At 42.1% G+C, this 18,084-nt stretch overlaps 1 protein-coding gene across 7 annotated transcripts in view; it reads right to left on the bottom strand.

The window, feature by feature from the left end:
- Positions 1 to 15,844, bottom strand: part of usp15 (ubiquitin specific peptidase 15) — a 29,851-nt gene extending 14,007 nt beyond the window's left edge. For 2 of the 7 annotated variants that reach the window (XM_084110695.1, XM_084110696.1), the window contains exons 1-11: positions 15,725 to 15,844; positions 15,232 to 15,359; positions 12,757 to 12,887; positions 9,909 to 10,035; positions 8,825 to 8,970; positions 8,652 to 8,713; positions 8,420 to 8,509; positions 6,813 to 6,945; positions 6,540 to 6,713; positions 5,506 to 5,664; positions 4,419 to 4,643 (exon numbers count right to left, since the gene is read on the bottom strand). In XM_084110695.1, coding sequence (XP_083966821.1) covers positions 4,419 to 4,643; positions 5,506 to 5,664; positions 6,540 to 6,713; positions 6,813 to 6,945; positions 8,420 to 8,509; positions 8,652 to 8,713; positions 8,825 to 8,970; positions 9,909 to 10,035; positions 12,757 to 12,887; positions 15,232 to 15,359; positions 15,725 to 15,813 — 1,464 coding nt within the window. In that variant the 5' untranslated portion in view covers positions 15,814 to 15,844. Of the gene's footprint in view, positions 1 to 4,418; positions 4,644 to 5,505; positions 5,665 to 6,539; positions 6,714 to 6,812; positions 6,946 to 8,419; positions 8,510 to 8,554; positions 8,714 to 8,824; positions 8,971 to 9,908; positions 10,036 to 11,149; positions 11,253 to 12,756; positions 12,888 to 15,231; positions 15,360 to 15,724 lie in introns of those variants that run through there. The other 5 variants (XM_084110697.1, XM_084110698.1, XM_084110699.1 and 2 more) reach the window with 3 other exon arrangements.
- Positions 15,845 to 18,084: the final 2,240 nt, after the last annotated feature.

The raw sequence follows: 18,084 nt of genomic DNA, 5'->3' as shown, positions 1-18,084 counted from the left end.
CAGATCATTCACTTATATATGTCATTAGGAAATGTTTTAAACAGCCAAAATGTCATAAAAATAATTACATTAAAAAAGTCCCAAATTCAAAATGGTCTCAGTTTAATGCTGAATTTGCTGGTACTGATTGGAGTAACGAGATGTTTCTGCAAAATCCCGATCATGTTCTGTCAAATTTCCATAGGAGAGTGGAGATAATACGTCAAAAATATACAACTACCTGTAAAATACATATTAAACAAAATACAGTACCTTGGGTAACTTCTGATATTTTACAGCTCCTAAAAAAGAAGGCCTCTTCCTTGAAAGCCTACAGATTATTAAAAACACCCGAAGCTAAGCTTATTTTCACACAGTTTAGAAATAAGTGTAAATTTGAATTATACAAAGCAAAACAGTCTTATTATGAAAATCAAATTAGTCGAACAGTTTCCAACCCAAGAACATTATGGCGAACATTGAAATCTATAACTGGTGAAAATAAAATTAAAAATAATAATAGTTTACAAATATCCATAAATGGTACTCTTCTCACTGATCATGATAAAATTGCTAATTCTTTTAATGAGTATTTTATTGCATCTGTACAAGAATTATCCTCTAAATTTACTATTCCTCTGTTTCTCACATCAGTACCAGCATTATCTCAGCAATTCTCTTTTTCTGAAATTGTACAAAATGATATAACTAATATTTTGTGTTCTCTGAATGCTTCTCATGCTTGTGATACAAATAATTTAAACATGATTTTTCTTAAAACTCATGCCAGTACTCTTATACCACTCTTTCATCATTTAGTTAATCTGTGTATTAGACAATCAGTATTTCCTGCCCTGTGGAAAACGGCCCAGGTCACCCCGATGTTTAAGTCTGATGATCCAACTAATATTTCCAACTACCGTCCAATTGCAATTCTCCCAACCATTTCCAAGTTGCTTGAAAAAATATTATATAATCAACTAATTAACCACCTTGAAAATAATAACCTGCTCAGTGATTGCCAGCATGGCTTTCGACCCTTGCGGTCAACTATGTCGGCTTTGCTGCTTCTCACTGAGCAAATACGTGCGTCTCTAAACAAGGGTCAGATTACCGGAGTTATATTCATAGTAGGGATGTAAACGGTTAATCGATTATCGATTAATTGTCGACAAGAATTTACTCGATTAAATTAAATTAATTGTCGGCTAATTGAACATTGCGAACGTGACACGAGATTCTCTCGGGCGGCGAGAGACCCGACACAAACCTGAGGCGGCAAAAAAGAAACCAAACATGAGACGGTCAAAACGGAGTGGAGTGTGGGAGCATTTCAAATTTGAGGCGAAGGAGGATGAAAAGTGCCACCATTGTGCATATGCTTCAGTTATTGTGTGTGAGAGAGATCTCAGGACTGGTGGGAGCATACTGGCTTTAACGAGGAGCAGTGGGTCCGAAATTTTGTTGTGTACAACAATATGTTGTGTCAACGTTTGTCCACATTCCTCTCCTACGACGACACAACGTTTCATCGGGTCATCCGTCCCTTTGCAGATGCGCGTGGGTTTCTCTCGTCATTAAACTGCGGAGTCGTTGCCTAATGCCTCAGACAGTCGCATTGGCACATATCCGATTTATTTCCACATATGAACGAGGCCTGAAACCGATCTCGATATCTTTTCCCTGTTTACACTGTCATAGAACACATCGGATCTGTGTCACATGCGAGCAAAAAATCGGAATTTGGTCACATTTCACTGACAGTGTAAACGAGGGACGCCCTCTAATTTTACTGTCACCTTCCTCAGGGATGATTTAAGTTGTGTTCAGTTCTATATTTGAAGTTTCCAGGTCTAGTAATCTTACTGTTACCTTTCTCAGACCAAGGGGGATTATAAGTGCTGCTGCTGCTAATGTTTCAAGTTTTATATTCAAGTAGTTTACCAGATAGATTATTATATGTAGGCTTAATATTGTAGGCTAAGCCTACCCATGTAGATTTTTATTTAAAATTTATTTTATGTTGCTTAATGTTTCACATGCAACAGGTGAGCCAGTGCACAATTATTTTTTATGTATTTTAATTTTCTGTAGATAATTTATTTTGTTAAACAACATAAATGCCATTATCTGTACCGTATCCCAACTGTTACAATAAAACATCAACTGAGCAATATAACATGCATTTTTATTCAGTAGCCTATAAGCAATATTTTGCTTTTTATGTTAAAGACACTATTGATACGGTGAGAAATTTACATTCTCAGGAAAATAGCCGCTTATCAGTTAATCGTTAATCGATCGATAAGGTCAATCAATTAATGATTAATGAATTAATCGATAATTTGCATCCCTAATTCATAGATTTTCAGAAAGCTTTTGATAGTCAATCATCAAATTCTGTTAAACAAACTTCTTTCTTTTCATTTGTCATCTTCCGCAATAGATATGTTTACATCATATTTAAGTGACAGATCTCAGACTGTAAGATTCGGCACAGTAACATCGCAGCCACGAGTGTGTTCTATGGGCGTTCCACAGGGCAGTATTTTAGGTCCTTTACTTTTCCTCATGTATATTAATGATCTTCCTTGTGTTCTTAATTTTTCTAGTTCTTTGCTATATGCTGATGACACTGTTATTTTTCTTTCTGATTCTAATATCGACACAATCAATTACAAACTTAACACAGATCTGCAGCATTTACATAACTGGCTGCAAGATAATCATTTAACACTTAATGTGTCAAGAAAACACAATGCATGTATTTTTATTCATCTAGGAGACATCTATCCATATCCAATCCTATCACTTTTTCTAATCAAACGCTTTCAATTGTATCAGCATATAAGTATTTGGGAGTCTATCTTGACTCACATCTTACTTATCAAGAACATGTTCAAACCCTAACCAGAAAGTTAAACCAAAAGTTATATGTTTATAGCAAAATTAGACCATATTTGTTGCTTTCTGTTTAAAAAACCTATCTTCATGCCATCATTCTGTCCACTTTGTCGTATTGTTTACCTGTTTGGTCATTAACAACAAATGAGATTATTGAACCAGTAATAAGACTTTATAATAGAGCTCATAAGATCCATGTCAGGCTTCCAGGCTGGACTCACCACTGTACTGCACTATCTTTGTGTAATGCCTTGACATTTCAGAACTATAAAATAAGCCATGGGATAAACTTGTTTTATCAAATCTCAAATGGACACACTGTAACTGCTCTAACCGAATTGGTTCCGAAACTTAGCTCAAGGTCTGAGCGCACTACGAGATCTTTTACAAATGGACTTTTGCCTTTACCGGCTTTTAGAAACTGTTATGGACAGAGATCTTTTTTTCATGTGCTCACTGCTCACTAAAACCTGGAATGAGATCACATCAAGAAGACTATTTAAAATAACATTTGCTCGCCATTTAATGGACAGGTATATCTGTGACCATTGAGACGGCTCTATAGCCCCTCCTGTTGCCCAATATCTTGGTTTGTGTGTCTGTTGTTGTCTCTAGCTGTCTAGTGTGTGAGCTTTGTTGTGTATGTGGTTTTTATGTTCTGCAGAGGAAATCAGTTTTATACTGAGCCAGCCCCGATTGTCCTTAATCTTTTCCTGTTTTAAAAATATAAATAAATAAATAAATAAATAAGGCGGAGGTGGGAAAATCCTGGTCATGGTTGAAGAAAACACTTTTTACAAGTGCATATTTTAGGTATTTTAACAATAAGGTAAGTAGATTGTTATTTTGAGGACACTATCACATACTGTGTTTCCCAAAGGATATTGTGAAACTGTGTTGGCTGACCTTGGTCCTGCTAGGGGGGTCAGGGGTCATGCTCTCCCGTAAGAAGGTTTTGAACATTTTAAAGATAAATTCAGTAATCTGGTGCACTTTGAGACTTCAAAATGTGTTTTTTTGTCAAAATTTGTGGAATTTCAAAAGATGTTCTCTGATTTAGATATCTGTACCTGATCATCACATTACAATTATTCCCATTCTCAGTGTTAAGCATGATGATATGACAACATATCACACTGGCTGCTTTTAAATGAACATTTATTTAAAATAAAAGTTCTTCTTTGGCAAAATTACATTTCTTTAACAGCCTAAACATAGGCTTTACTCCCTTCAAACTTAAATGATCACTGTCTCATTACATCACTGTTGGAAAACACTCTTATCAGAATAATTTCTGTTAAACTTGTGTATATTTTTAGTTAAAACTGTTAAGATATAAAGCAATCTCTTTGTGTTTTATATAATGGCCACTAGAAGATGCTCTAGGCATGTTCTCCTTGCTTTTCTCTGAAGGGATGTACGTTGTTGAAAACGAAAGTAAAAGAGATGAACGTTTGTTGCGTTTTACCGTCTTTTAATGATTTATATCTCATCACGTTTCAGCGCAACACAAGATCTGTGCTGACGGACGGTACCTGCGTGGGTTTGGCAAGGGCGTCGAGCCACACCAGATACACCTCCAGTGTGCGCTCCTTCTTCATGGGCAGGGGCAGCGTCAGGTAGCAGAAGGGGTCGAAGGTCACCGAGACCTTGGCGCACACGGGACACACTAGCGTGGACTTGAACAGGCCGTGGAAGATGTCCACGATGATGGAGTCGTTCCTCTTGATGTGGTTCTGCCAGGCCTCCTCTGCAACCACCTGCAGGAGATCGAGTCACACACACCATCAGCCGTCTCATTCACACACACACACACACACACACACGTATCGCTCATATGAGGTACGTGAGGCAGGGAGGTTTCAACATCAAACCTTCAGGTTAAAACTGAGATATAGATATAGCTAAGTGAAGGAAAAACTGTTTCTCAAGCTTTTACCTCTTTGTGATTTCACTGCTTTTCAGGCAAATTAATTTTACACACGAATTCACAATGTTTTTAGACCACGGGACGATTTAAGCTAAGATTAGCATTTGACCTTTACCCCCCCATCCCCCCCACACACATGATGTAATTTATATTACCTTCATAAATTTGACAAACTAAATGGAGACGACTAAGAATCAACTGAAAAGCGAAGATCAAAGATACAGTTAAAACTGTGAATTTTTTGTATTAATATGACACAAATCAGATTCAGTATTTGTGTCAGAGAAAATGTCTTTAAAAATTAGACTGTCAACACTTTAGGACTTTGTGATTTCAATTCAAATGAGTTCAATTCACATTTATTTGTATAGCGCTTTTCACAATGCACATCGTTTCAAAGCAGCTTTACAGAAAATACATGAGTCCACATTACAATTTAGAGTGATCTGTTATCAGAGGTCTCTAACTGTCTAAGTTATGCATTTCAGACATGTAGATATATAAAAATCACAGTTAAAATTTCCAAAGAAAGATGCTAATTGGTGGAGCAAAAGACCAAAACACTAAACACTACACAAACAATTCTCCATGATAACTTGTGAGATGTACTTCTGCTTCTCTGTGCTGTGACCTTGAGAGCGTGTGTTTGGCGTATCTCTGAACTCTTGTGTGTGTGTGTGTGTGTGATGGACCTTGTCGGGTCGTGTGTCGGCGTCCTTCAGCTGGATGTAGGGCTTCTTGCGGATGCGGTTCAGGTCCTCGTGAAGCCCGTCGAGCAGGAAGGCCAGCAGCTCGTGAGAGTCCTGCTGCTGGTACCCCGAGAACTGAGGCGCAAACCGGCCCACCAGAGTCTAGACACACAAACACACTGACTTCAGCAACAACCCAACCACACGTGCTTCAACGTTTAACAGCCCAACGGGCCGTCAGGAAGAGAGGTGGAAACGTTCACATCATAATACATGAAAATACATGGTGCCGGTATGATCTGATCTCACCATCATCGAGTCCGTCTGTGATTACATGAAGAAACAGAAGAAACTGAGACAGACTAAATCCAGAAGAACTGCGGGAACGTCTCCGAGACGCTTGAAGAAACCTTCCTGCAAAGCTACAGTACTGTGAAAAGCACTGGCACTTGTGTTAAAATGCTGTAAAGTGAGAATGCTTTCAAAAATAAAATCACAAATTGAATTTATTTATGATTTAACTTCTATTAACTAATTCAAATCAATATATGGTGTAACGATCCTTTGCGTTTAAAGCGGCTTTTGTCCAGGTACACTTGCGCATAGTTCTTCAGGAAGCTTTGCAGGAAGGTTTCTTCAAGCGTCTCGGAGATGTTCCCGCAGTTCTTCTGGATTTAGTCTGTCTCAGTTTCTTCTGTTTCTTCATGTAATCACAGACGGACTCGATGATGGTGAGATCAGATCAGACCGGCTGTTGTCAGACTCCTTGTGCATACACAAATCTCACTGGATTATTACAAATGGCAAAAAGAATGTTTGGAAATGTAAACTAGAAATAACTGACTTAAAACCATTTTTTTTTTTGGGGGGGGGGGGGGGGGGGGGGTAGTAACTCATTATTAATGCTAAGACTTTTGCACAGTACTGTACATGAGCCACCAATGCGGATTATTTGGTTGCATGTAAACGCAGCCACTGAGACACACGGATGAGCGTCTGTATGGGTGGATGTCAGAGCAACTCCTCCTGGCCTTTACCTTGAAGGGTCTTGGCGTGACATAGCTGTGTTTCCCCGACCACAGCTGCTTGATGAGCTCGGCGTAGGCCTTGGCGACCTCACCCTTCATGCCCAGAGGATTGTCCTCGTTCAGCTCCTCCTGGAACTTGTCCTTCAGGAAGTACTCGGTCAGAGGAGGGACGTTACTCAGGCACTACGACACACACACACACACACACTGAACTCATCTCTCTCTGCGCAGGCTGTAGTTAGATCAGGGATTATAGGTGGAGGGAAGGTTGTGTTCCTGTACCTGTGTGGCCGAGTTCATGAAGCAAGTGTTTCCCAGGTTGGAGAGGCCGCTGAGGCCGGGTTTCTCCGCGCGCCGGCCCTGATCCGAGTGCTCGTAGCTGCTGCTGCTGTACAGGCCGTAGCTGTTCTTCATGCTGCGGGCGGACACACACACACGTGCATGTGAGTGAGAAGCCCAACAGGGTTATAGCAGCAGTGATTCAGCAGATGATCATGCAGACACAGCTCAACACATGCAGGGAGAGCAGCGTAAAGCACACGCTCTCCAGAGGCGGAGATCACTGTTCACCAACCCCTCAGATGGACTATCTAACTAATGACATTAACTCCACACCATGGGTCTAACAGTAAAAACAAGCGCACCAACTGAAGAGGAAGGGCACACCTTGCAGGGATCCAGACATTTTTCGACCGCTGTCCTGCCGGTGCGACCAAAATTTGATATAGGCACGACCACAACTTTGCCCGGCATCAAAAGGCAAACATAATGAAAGCGTAACGAAACTGCGCTACTCGTTTGTGCTTCACGGACCGTTTATTAGTTCGGACCAGTAATAGACAGCGCAAGTTAGTAAGTTATAGAAGGCCACAAATCAGCAACATTCACCATGGATTTAATGTAGTAACACTAGCCATAGTACTGTGACAGAAATAGTCTTAAATAGTCTTTAAATGTTATTTTCAACATTTTTGTTCATCCTTCAAAGATTGTCCCCATTTATAAAACTAAAAGTTTCAAGATTTACACATGTAACTTGTTCTTATGTTCATTATAACACTTGTTTGGACTTCTGATAGAAAGACTAACATGCTGCCAAATGCCATAACTTCGTTGTGTTCGAGCAGCTGGAGTCTAGTAACGACACGCTATCACAACAACAACTACGAAAATCTACAACACAGTGAATACACCAACGAGTCTTTGAGGAGAACGTGAGGCCATCTGTGAGAAAACTGGAGCAGAGCTGTAAGTGGATGTTTTCCACATGATAATGACCCAAAAGATGCAAGACAATCAGATGCTGAAGAGAGAAATGGAGAAAACGGGAAGGTTTTCCATGACACTGGGAGTGTTCCATTAGCCAAATTCATTCATAATCCCCTGCCCTAGCCCCCCCCCACCAATAATGCCCTGCCCAAGCCCCGCCCACCAATAACCACCGCCGAGCCCTGCCCACATCAGCCCCTCTTCTTAGCCCCACCCACCAATAACGCCCTCCCCAAGCCCCGCCCACCAATAACCACCGCCGAGCCCTGCACACATAAGCCCCTCTTCTTAGCCCCGCCCACCAATAACGCCCTCCCCAAGCCCCGCCCACCAATAACCACCGCCGAGCCCTGCACACATAAGCCCCTCTTCTTAGCCCCGCCCACCAATAACGCCCTCCCCAACCCCGCCCACCAATAACCACCGCCGAGCCCTGCACACATAAGCCCCTCTTCTTAGCCCCGCCCACCAATAACCACCGCCGAGCCCTGCACACATAAGCCCCTCTTCTTAGCCCCGCCCACCAATAAATGCCCTACCCAAGCCCCGCCCACCAATAACCCCCGCCGAGCCCTGCCCACATAAGCCCCTCCTCTTAGCCCCGCCCCCTGCAGGCTTACTTGCGGCCGCTGAAGCTGCTGTTATGATTGTTTGCGAGAGATGAAGGGCAGATCTTTGGTAAAGCAGAGAGAGAGGAAGCACCAGATGACCTTCAAAAGACAAGAAGAGCATGAGTTATAGGAAATGATGCCAACCGTCGGGAAGAGGTCAAGGAGATCGAGAAAGCAAACAAGCCAGTGTGTCAAAGCATCTGATGATCCATGTGACAATCCATTCGTCACACTGACTCACTTGAGCGCCGTAGAGCCGCGAGGCCACGTGCCGTCTTCATTCTTCTGTTCGATAACGAGAACCTGCAGACAGACAGAGGAAAATGGCCGAGTCAAAGACCTCATTCTCATCACTGTGAAAACAATGACGTCCTGTGAGAAGGTCTATGCAAGGCCTATGAAGCAGCGCCACACCTGTCCCTGGTAGAGTCCGGCGTCCTGGATAGTGCTGTCCGGCTTGTTCAGCGGCTCAAACGTGTTGCTCATGTACTTGTTCCACAGCCGGGTTTCCTTCTCATCGGGAATACTGAAAAGCTTTCGCATCTCTTGCTCGATGGTGTCTGTCGGGACAGATGTGTGCAGATCTCAACCACGATTCAAAGAGTGGGTTAGTTCAGCCAGAAATCATAATTCTGTCATCCGCCCTCATCTCAGTCCAAACCTGAAACACTGCAAGGCTCATCTTCAGAAACACAGATGAAGAGATTCCTGTCCACACAACTACCAACATTCATAAAGAGATCATACACATTTCTCAAACAGGCACAATGGATTTTATTTACATCATCTTTGATGTGCTCTGATGATGTATGTCAATGTTTAGATGTGAATAAAAGCCTTAATTCAATCCGTTCATGGGCAATTCCGCGCAAAACTGTCACATCCATAACGCCAACTAAATACAACGGCATTGTGTTGGCGTTATGGATGTGACAGTTTTGCGTGGAATTGCCCTCATCATATAAGGCGATCGAGTCTCTGCAGAAAATTTGGACTCAACTGGTCAAATCACATGTATTAGTTTTACGATCTCCTCATTAACTTTTTGAGCATCAAAGAGTCGGTTGCGTAGCTGTCAACAGAGGGACAGAAAGCTCTAAGATATCATTAAAATATCTTCATTTGAGTACTGATTAACTTTTTGAGAGATGAACAAAAGTCTTACGGGTTTGGAACGACATGAAGGTGAATAATTAATGACAGAATGATCATAATAGGCTGGATCTCAGACTAGTGTTATTCAGTACCTATAGTGTCTGCTTTACTGAACCTCCTGTGAAGTGTCATGTGTGCTAGTGATTGGCTGAAATCAGACTGGTGTTAGTGGTTCAGGAGGAGTCTAGACTGATCTCAGACTAGTGTTATTCAGTACCTATAGTGTCTGCTCTACTGAACCTCCTGTGAAGTGTCATGTGTGCTAGTGATTGGCTGAAATCAGACTGGTGTTAGTGGTTCAGGAGGAGTCTAGACTGGATCTCAGACTGGTGTTATTCAGTACCTATAGTGTCTGCTTTACTGAACCTCCTGGTGACGATGTTGTCCATGTTGCCATCTTCACACAGCTTGAGCTCGGTGAGGTAGACTTCCACCTTACAGTGTTTGACGAACATGCCCTGCTCCACCACCTGAGGAACAAACACACACACCATCAACAGACACAAGAGACAATAGCCATCCGTCACATCAAAGACTCGGCTGCACTGCTAATATGATCAGCTTGATCTCAATAATGACTCTATCGTCTTCTGTAGAGCTGCTCTACTGCTGAACTAATGAAGTTTGCATCACTGATTCTGTTATTTTCCTGATTATCCCCGTGAAGCTGCTTTGAAATGATCTAACCCTGCGGAAATAAGGCTGACTTGTGCGCTGAACTCAGATTCATCTTCTCACACTGTTAACAATCATGTTCTTCTTCAGAAATTATGTTTCTGTCTTGTTTTGCAGAACAAATATCTAAACATTCTTAAATCAAGATACATTTACTGAAGAAACAAAATGATTGAAGATATTAAATCTTGTTTTCTTAAAAAAAAAAAAAGTATGGAAATGAAGTGAGTTTGTGCTTAAAACAAGATCAAATATCTGCCAATGAGGTCAGAAAAAAATCAACTTAATTAGAAGAGAAAACATGTTTGTTTTTCTGACCCCACTGGCAGATATTTGATCTTGTTTTAAGCACAAATGATTGAAGATATTAAGTCTTGATTTCTTGAAAAAAGTATGAAAATGAAGTGAGTTTGTACTTAAAACAAGATAAAATATTTCCCAATGAGGTCAGAAAAAATCAACTTAATTCAAAGAGAAAACAGGTTTATTTGGCAGACTCCATTGGCAGATATTTGATCTTGTTTTAAGCACAAACTCGCTTCATTTTGCTTCTCCAGTAAACGTATCTTAATTTAAGAAGGTTTAGATATTTGTGCTGGTATGCTAAGACAGAAAGACTGAGGAAGAAGATGAGAAAAGAGCGCTAGATCCGAGGTTTTGGTCAGTGTGTTGATCGAGGCGGCCGGAGAAAGGCTTATTTTAGCAGCAGCTGAGGCACAACAGCTGAAGGATTCCAGACTATTTATTCCGTCCGGCCTGAAGCGCCGCAGGAAAGCCCCACGCTCTCCTCTTTATCAGGACGCCCGCTCCTTCCTTCACCCGGATACCCCCTCTCTGCCCTCGCCCGGCCGTCTCTGGACCCGCGCGAACCTCTTCCCCAAAGCCCAGGAGAGAGAGAAGCGTCCGAACCTGCTGCATGCTGGAGTCCATGCTTCTGTGTGGCGGTCATGCGCTGCTCCGGTCAGCACAGAAATAGCTCAGAGCCACCCGACACCCTCATGTAGATGGGGGGGTGGGGGGGTGGGGGGGGTGCGCGGGACACCATCATCACCCGCTGATCTGAGTCAGAGCGACTCACTGCTGCTCTTCAGTAGATCTGGCCACTGACACACGCTTCACCACTAACATTCACCACTACGGTCACCAGCGTGTGATTCCTTGCCATAACCACTCATCTAGACACACACACTAAGGGCCCTATTTTACGGATCTAAGCACACGGCGCAAGTTCACTTAGAGAGTGTCTGAGTCCACTTTAGCTAGTTCATCGATGAGGAAAATGGTCGGCCCTCCCGGCGCATGGTCTAAAAGGGTTGTCCCAAATCTCTTAATGAGTAATGAGTGTGTTTTTGGCGTAACGTGAAAAAAACAATCAGAGTCTCATCTCCCATTCCCTTTAAAAGCCAGTTGTGCTCGTGCCATGACGGATTCGCTATTTACATGACGGAATTTGATAGTGGAAAGACCGAAGCGTCTCCAGAGCGCAAACGGATCTGCTCGTGCGCGAGGCTAAAGCGCTAGCAGACCATCTACGGGACAAGCCGGATTCACCATATCTTTATGTACACAATAATAATCTTTTACATTGTAATCCTTTTATTTTACATTTTTTTGTCATGTTTGTGTGTTGCTGCGTGTCCCTGTGTGTAATAAGCAGAGTGTGTGTGTGTGTTGTGGATCCGCCTATAGGCACACATTACTAACAGGTATCAGTTGGTCAATGGCTCAGTCTATTTCAGTCACTTCAAAATAGCAACGCGCTAACAATGCACACAAATAGGTGCAAATGCATTTGCTATTTAAACAACGTGGCGTCGGACGTGAAAATGAAAACTGCGTCGGGCTGAAACTAGAAAGAAACACTTGCGTCGCGCCTGGCGCTGCATTGCACGAGTGTATGATAGGGCCCTATAGTGCCAAAAGTTTTGGGACGTCTGCCTGTCAACTTCAATGACATCCCATCCTACAATGCGTAGGGTTTAATATGGAGTTGCTCCACCCTTTGCAGCAATAACAGCTTCAGCTCTTCTGGGAAGGCTTTCCTCAAGGTTAGGGAGTGTGTTTATGGGGGTATTTGACCATTTCTTCTAGAAGTGCATTAGTGAGGTCCGGCTCTGATGTTGGACGAGAAGCTCTCAGTCTCGCTCTAGTTCATCCCAAAGCTGTTCTCTCGGGTTGAGCTCAGGACTCTGTGCAGGAGTCCAGTTCCTCCACACCACACTCCTCATCCATGTCTTTATGGTCCTGCTCTGTGCACGGGAGCGCAGTCATGCTGGAACAGGAACATCCCCAAACTCTTCCCAAAGTTGGGATCATGAAATTGTCCAAGATGTCTAGGTATGCCTCCACCAAACAACCCCACACCATAACCCCCCCTCCACCAAACTTTACACTGGGCACAATGCAGTCAGACAGAGAAGCGTGATTCGTCACTCCAGAGAACGCGTCTCCACTGCTCTAGAGTTCAGTGTCAGAGTCTCTGGTGTGTGTGTGTGTGTGTGTGTGTGTGTGTGTACCTTGCGTGCGATGGGCTCCTGTCCCTCTGTCAGGTCGTACCAGCTCACCAGGCGGCTCCAGCCCTCGGCCGGCAGCAGGATATAGTCCAGCTCATCGATCAGGTGCTCCCTGATGCCCAGCGCGTCCCCATCTGCAGACGGCACAGAGCAGAGGCGCTTTAGAGACCCCTGTGACCCCGGTGACCCCTGTGACCTAGGACTGTAACGATACACGTATTCGTATTGAACCGTTCGGTACGAGGCTTTCGGTTCAGTACGCATCACAAATCAAACGATTCGTTGGACCAGTTGTCCTGCCAGTGCGACCAAAATTTGATATAGGCACGACCACCACAACACTGCCCAACATCACATGGTAAACGTAATGAAAGTGTAACGAAACTGCGCTACTCGTTTGTGCTTCACGGACCGTTTATCAGTTTGGACCAGTAATAGACAGTGCGAGCCGATCTACACAGCGCTGGAGATCCAGTGAAGAAAGCCATTGAATATATATATATATATATATATATATATATATATATATATATATATATATATATATATATATATATATATATATACACGCTTACCAGTACTACACATCTTTTCCCAGCACTTCAAAACTATTATTTAAATGTTATTTTTAATATGATGATCAAAAACATTTTTTTTGTTCAACCTTCAAAGATAGTCCCCATTTATAAAACTAAAAGTTTCAAGGTGTAAGAAAAAATAAAAACAACATTAAATTACCACTGTAACCAGTAGCTGGTAGTGGTGGAGCGAGAATCACAAGAATCACGGTACGGATCATTTATGGTTTTTGAGCCATGGATCGGATCATTTTCCGAGATCAGCAAAAAAACAAAAAGCCTGACTGATAAAGTTCACACAATATTTAAAACAAGAGAACAGTCAGTAATAAAATAACAAACACACAAAGCACAAGTAGAGATGAATAGGTATTTAGACGGTATTTAGTGTGTATGTGGTGGTTCAAGGGCAAGGAAACGCAAAAGGCGAATCAATTCGGTGTTCGAGCGCTGAGTGAAACACACACACCTCTCCTCTCTGCGCGCTGCGAGTGTGTGTGTGTGGCTGTGTGCACGTGCGAATCCTGATTTTCACCGCTTCCTCTACATTTAAAATTGTGTGAACGTATAACTTGGCAAGACATTACACGTCCAAATGCTAAACTCTCACCCTTGGTTAAATCTATCAGTTAATCCGCGGGGGTCACATGCGTGCCGAACCGAGGGTCACATGCGTGCCGAACCGAGGGTCACATGCGTCCGCACGGATCACGGTCAACTGCGACCCGCTCCACCCCTAGCAGCGGCTGCCATTTCCAATCACAAATATTTATTTTTTAATCGTTTTGCTTTTGAATTATTATTTCGACATTATGAATAAAATTGCCGCCCTTAAATGTTAATCTGGAGCCTAGCAAACTGAAATAAAACTGAAATAAAACAAACCTTTGTTTAGAACTACTACAATATCACATGTGTCCAATGTGCGTTATAGATCAACTAGCATGAATCATGATCATTATAAAGGTTTCTTAAATGACAAAACACATTCACTTACATTTAAGCATAAAAATATCAGCCAAGGACTGACTGACATGTAACGCAACCAATCACAGTTTGTGTTGTTCCGCGTCGTGTTTAGGGTGAAAATGTGAAGTCGATGTCCGTTCAATATCAGACTGGCGTACATCTAATAAACTAATCATTCAAGAGCGTTGTGCAGGTTTACTGCAACAATAGAGCCGTGAACCTCAGGTACTCCTGAAATCCAGCCTTCAGCTGATCTGATGAGCTCACTGTCTCAGCCGTAAACATGACAGCGTTCTTCTTCCCCGAGGGGTTTAGTGTCACGGCATCTAAGGGGATGAGCTCTAGGATAGTGCTCACCGTGAGCAGGACGTGCAGTGAGTCAGGAGAGGGCTCGTATTGGCCAGAGAACATGTGGAAACACTTGCTGACCTTTACAGCTGGTCTGTGGCGTACCGAGAACACAGACTCTGCTGTTATTACAGTGTTAGTGTTAGATTACTGTATTTGGGTTAGGTGGCTTAGGTTTTATTGTGAATTTGTCATGTAAATGTGTTGTGTTTTGTATTTAGACTACTTATATTTATATATTTACTTTAAAATTTGAATATATTCAATTTTAAGAATGTTTTATTTTATTTTTCCAATAAAGACGTTCTTTAATGTCATTCACCATCGTTTTGAGGCTCTTTTTTTTTAAAAGTATTGATTTGGCACCGGTATCGAAAAAAAAACCCAAGCGATACCCAACCCTACTAAGACGACACCACACCATTGTTCAAAAGATCTAGTTTTAATAAATACATTTTTTTGTGTGTAAAAATCAAGGACATTTCTCTGGCATTTCTTTCTTTTTGCTGTATCGAAACCGCACCGTGAGTTTTGTGAAGGTTACACCCCTACTGTGACCTATGACCCCCCCTGTGACCCGCACCTTTGAGCAGCCCGCGGTTGTCCACCGGTCCCGGGTACACGCTCTGCTCGCCCATCTGGTACTTGTCCCAGCTGTCGAAGCCCACATACTTCTTCCACTGCTTGAACCAGTGACTGTCCACCAGGTACCTGCGGGAGACAGCGGAAGTGACGTCATCAGCTCACCTGCACGCGAGTCACATCAACACACACACACACAGAGAGAGAGAGCGCTGTCACTGCGGTGACTGAGGTACTCTGACTGAAACACACACACACACACACACACACACACAGAGCGCTCTCACTGCGGTGACTGAGGTACTCTGACAGAAACACGGTGACTGAGCGATCATCTCGTGTGTGTCTGCTGGTTCACGCTGCTGTGATGATGAATGTTCACGTGATCTCTGATGACAGCTCGTGCTGTATGAGTTGCTGTATGAGTGCGAGTGTTTGACGCACTGACGCTGTCTGACGCGACTCAGCAGCGCGTGTTCTCCAGCGCGTCTCACCAGGTGTCTGCTCTGCGCAGCGGCGTCTTCAGGAACGTCGCGATCTCTGCTCTCTGCGTCTCCACATCCGCCGCGCCGCCTTCCGCCATCTTCGCTCGCGCACTGCATGCTGGGAGCCGCCGTCAGCGCGTCTGTGTGACGTCATGACGCCTCTCACCTCGCGTCATCAGGATCTTCTGTGTTTTTTTATTTTATTTTATTATTTATTATTTATTGAAGACCAAGAACGTAACAAAAACAGAATATACATCTACAATGGCATTGGTAAATGCAGATAAATGAGTATTAAGCAAGGCACATATCATTTAAATAAATAGATAATGATACAAGAAAATTACATATATTTGGAGATTAAAAAAAATAAAATTCTCTTCATTCCTCTTCTAAGAGATCAAGGTCTCTTATTATTCCAGCCAGTTTCTGGGCAGTTTTACTTTAAAACTACAAATAAAGTCAAATACTTAGAAATTACAAATAAAGTCTCTTTTAAATACAGAAAAAATAAGGTTTCGTCTTCATACATTTGCATTTATGAATGAAATTTTTTTTTCCCAGAATCAACATTACATTAATAAAATAATAATAATAAAAAAAAAAATTATTTTCTCATCCAACAGCATTCCAAACATAATGTGTTTCCTAGCAAAAGTGGGCAGTGAATGAACCTTTGTCTCCAACCAATAAGACATATTTTCCCAAAAAGTATTTGAAAAAACACAAGAAAAAAATAAAGATGATCAGTCGTCTCTATGCCAACTTGACCACAAATACAGGCATTTTCTTCAAAATTAAACTGTTGTCTTAAAGATTCACGGGGATACCCCACTGGATATTTTAAAATGAGTTTCCTTAGCTTTAGGAGCCACTGGAAAGCTTAAAAAAACCTGAAAAACTGCAGCAAATTATGGATGGATCTAATCTTGTCCAGATGGTTAAAGGACCGACACGGATCACAAACAATTGTAGCACCTTAACTGACTTAATCTTCACCAATCATCCGGAACGGATCACAAAATCGCACAATATGTTAACCGGTCTTTCAAGGTGATGATACACAGGGCAACTTTTTGAGCAATTTGAACTTTTTCAGTTAATAAACTCATTTATTAAAAGCAATGTCACATTTGCAATCGTCATGTGGATATTGGGGAAACATTGTATTCTTGCTCGTATAATATATGAACAACATTAAAAACAAGGACTCACACAAAGTATGTTTTTTATATCGAAGAGAGTTTGAATCTTAAATCGATCTCTGTAAAACAAATAGGTTTATACTTGTTCTTCATGCTAGTAAGTGCTAAATCCCCACTTTTACAAAGGTACATTGTCGAGAACAGCAGTAATGTATTTAGTGCAATTTGCTAAGGAAGCCGACTCATATGTACGCTAATAGTGTGGATGCAGTCCGTTTTGACTCAGTTTTGATTGGACGATGTCATGTATTTACAGCATTTAACTTGTTAGATATACATGTTATGGGGTAGAATTAAATAAACGGCCAATGTTGTTCGCGTACCTTCTCTGTCGCCTCAATTTCAGAACCACCGTTGCAAGTGAGTTACCAAGACACAAGACGTCAGGGTATCTAGTTAACTTTCAGGTAACTAACTATGTAGCAAATTCACCTCAAGTTAGCTAAATGCCATAGAAAGTCTATGGAGCGGTGGCTAACGGCAGTTATCAAAACCAAAAACATTCAATGTCTAAATTACAGCCTGGGCACATTAAATTTGACATCCATTGGTATTAAGCATTAAATTAAGCAAATTTTCTGTTTTGGGTTTACACATGACAACTTACCAGCATAAAAAGATGTTAGTTGACGCTCCTTTTCTTCGCTCCACTGCCGCTGAGAGGCCGCCATCTTGTTTGAACATTTTCTGAAATCTCCAAGCCGGTCAGGTGATCGGCGGCTAGCATTCTGATTGGAGGATCTCAAAAAGTTGCCCTCGACCGATCTAAAGTATCCAGATAGAAATATGTTGGCCATTCTCAATGAGAAAGTGCCCGGCGACATTGCTCAAAAAGTTGCCCCGTGTATCATCACCTTCAGATCATAACATGGTGCTGATAACAAGAAAATTAACCAGAAAGCGATTTGCAGCTTATTCCGGAAAAAAGGAGTTCACTGGCATTCCAAGGAGCAAACAGGAACAATTTCACACAGCAATAAGAAATATGAACTGGGACACTCTATTATTGGACAATGAATTGGAAATAATTAGTCAGAAATTCACTGAATGCTTACAAACAAAAATGAATGAATTTGCAGTGGCAATTAAACATAAAAACAGAAAGTGTTCTCTTCCCTGGCTCAGTGATGATATCAAACAATTAATGAAAGACAGAGACAATGC

Source organism: Abramis brama (assembly GCF_963993115.1).
Source record: "Abramis brama genome assembly, chromosome: 4".
Classification (NCBI taxonomy): Eukaryota; Metazoa; Chordata; class Actinopteri; order Cypriniformes; family Leuciscidae; genus Abramis; species Abramis brama.
This window is presented reverse-complemented; position numbering and strand designations above follow the sequence as displayed.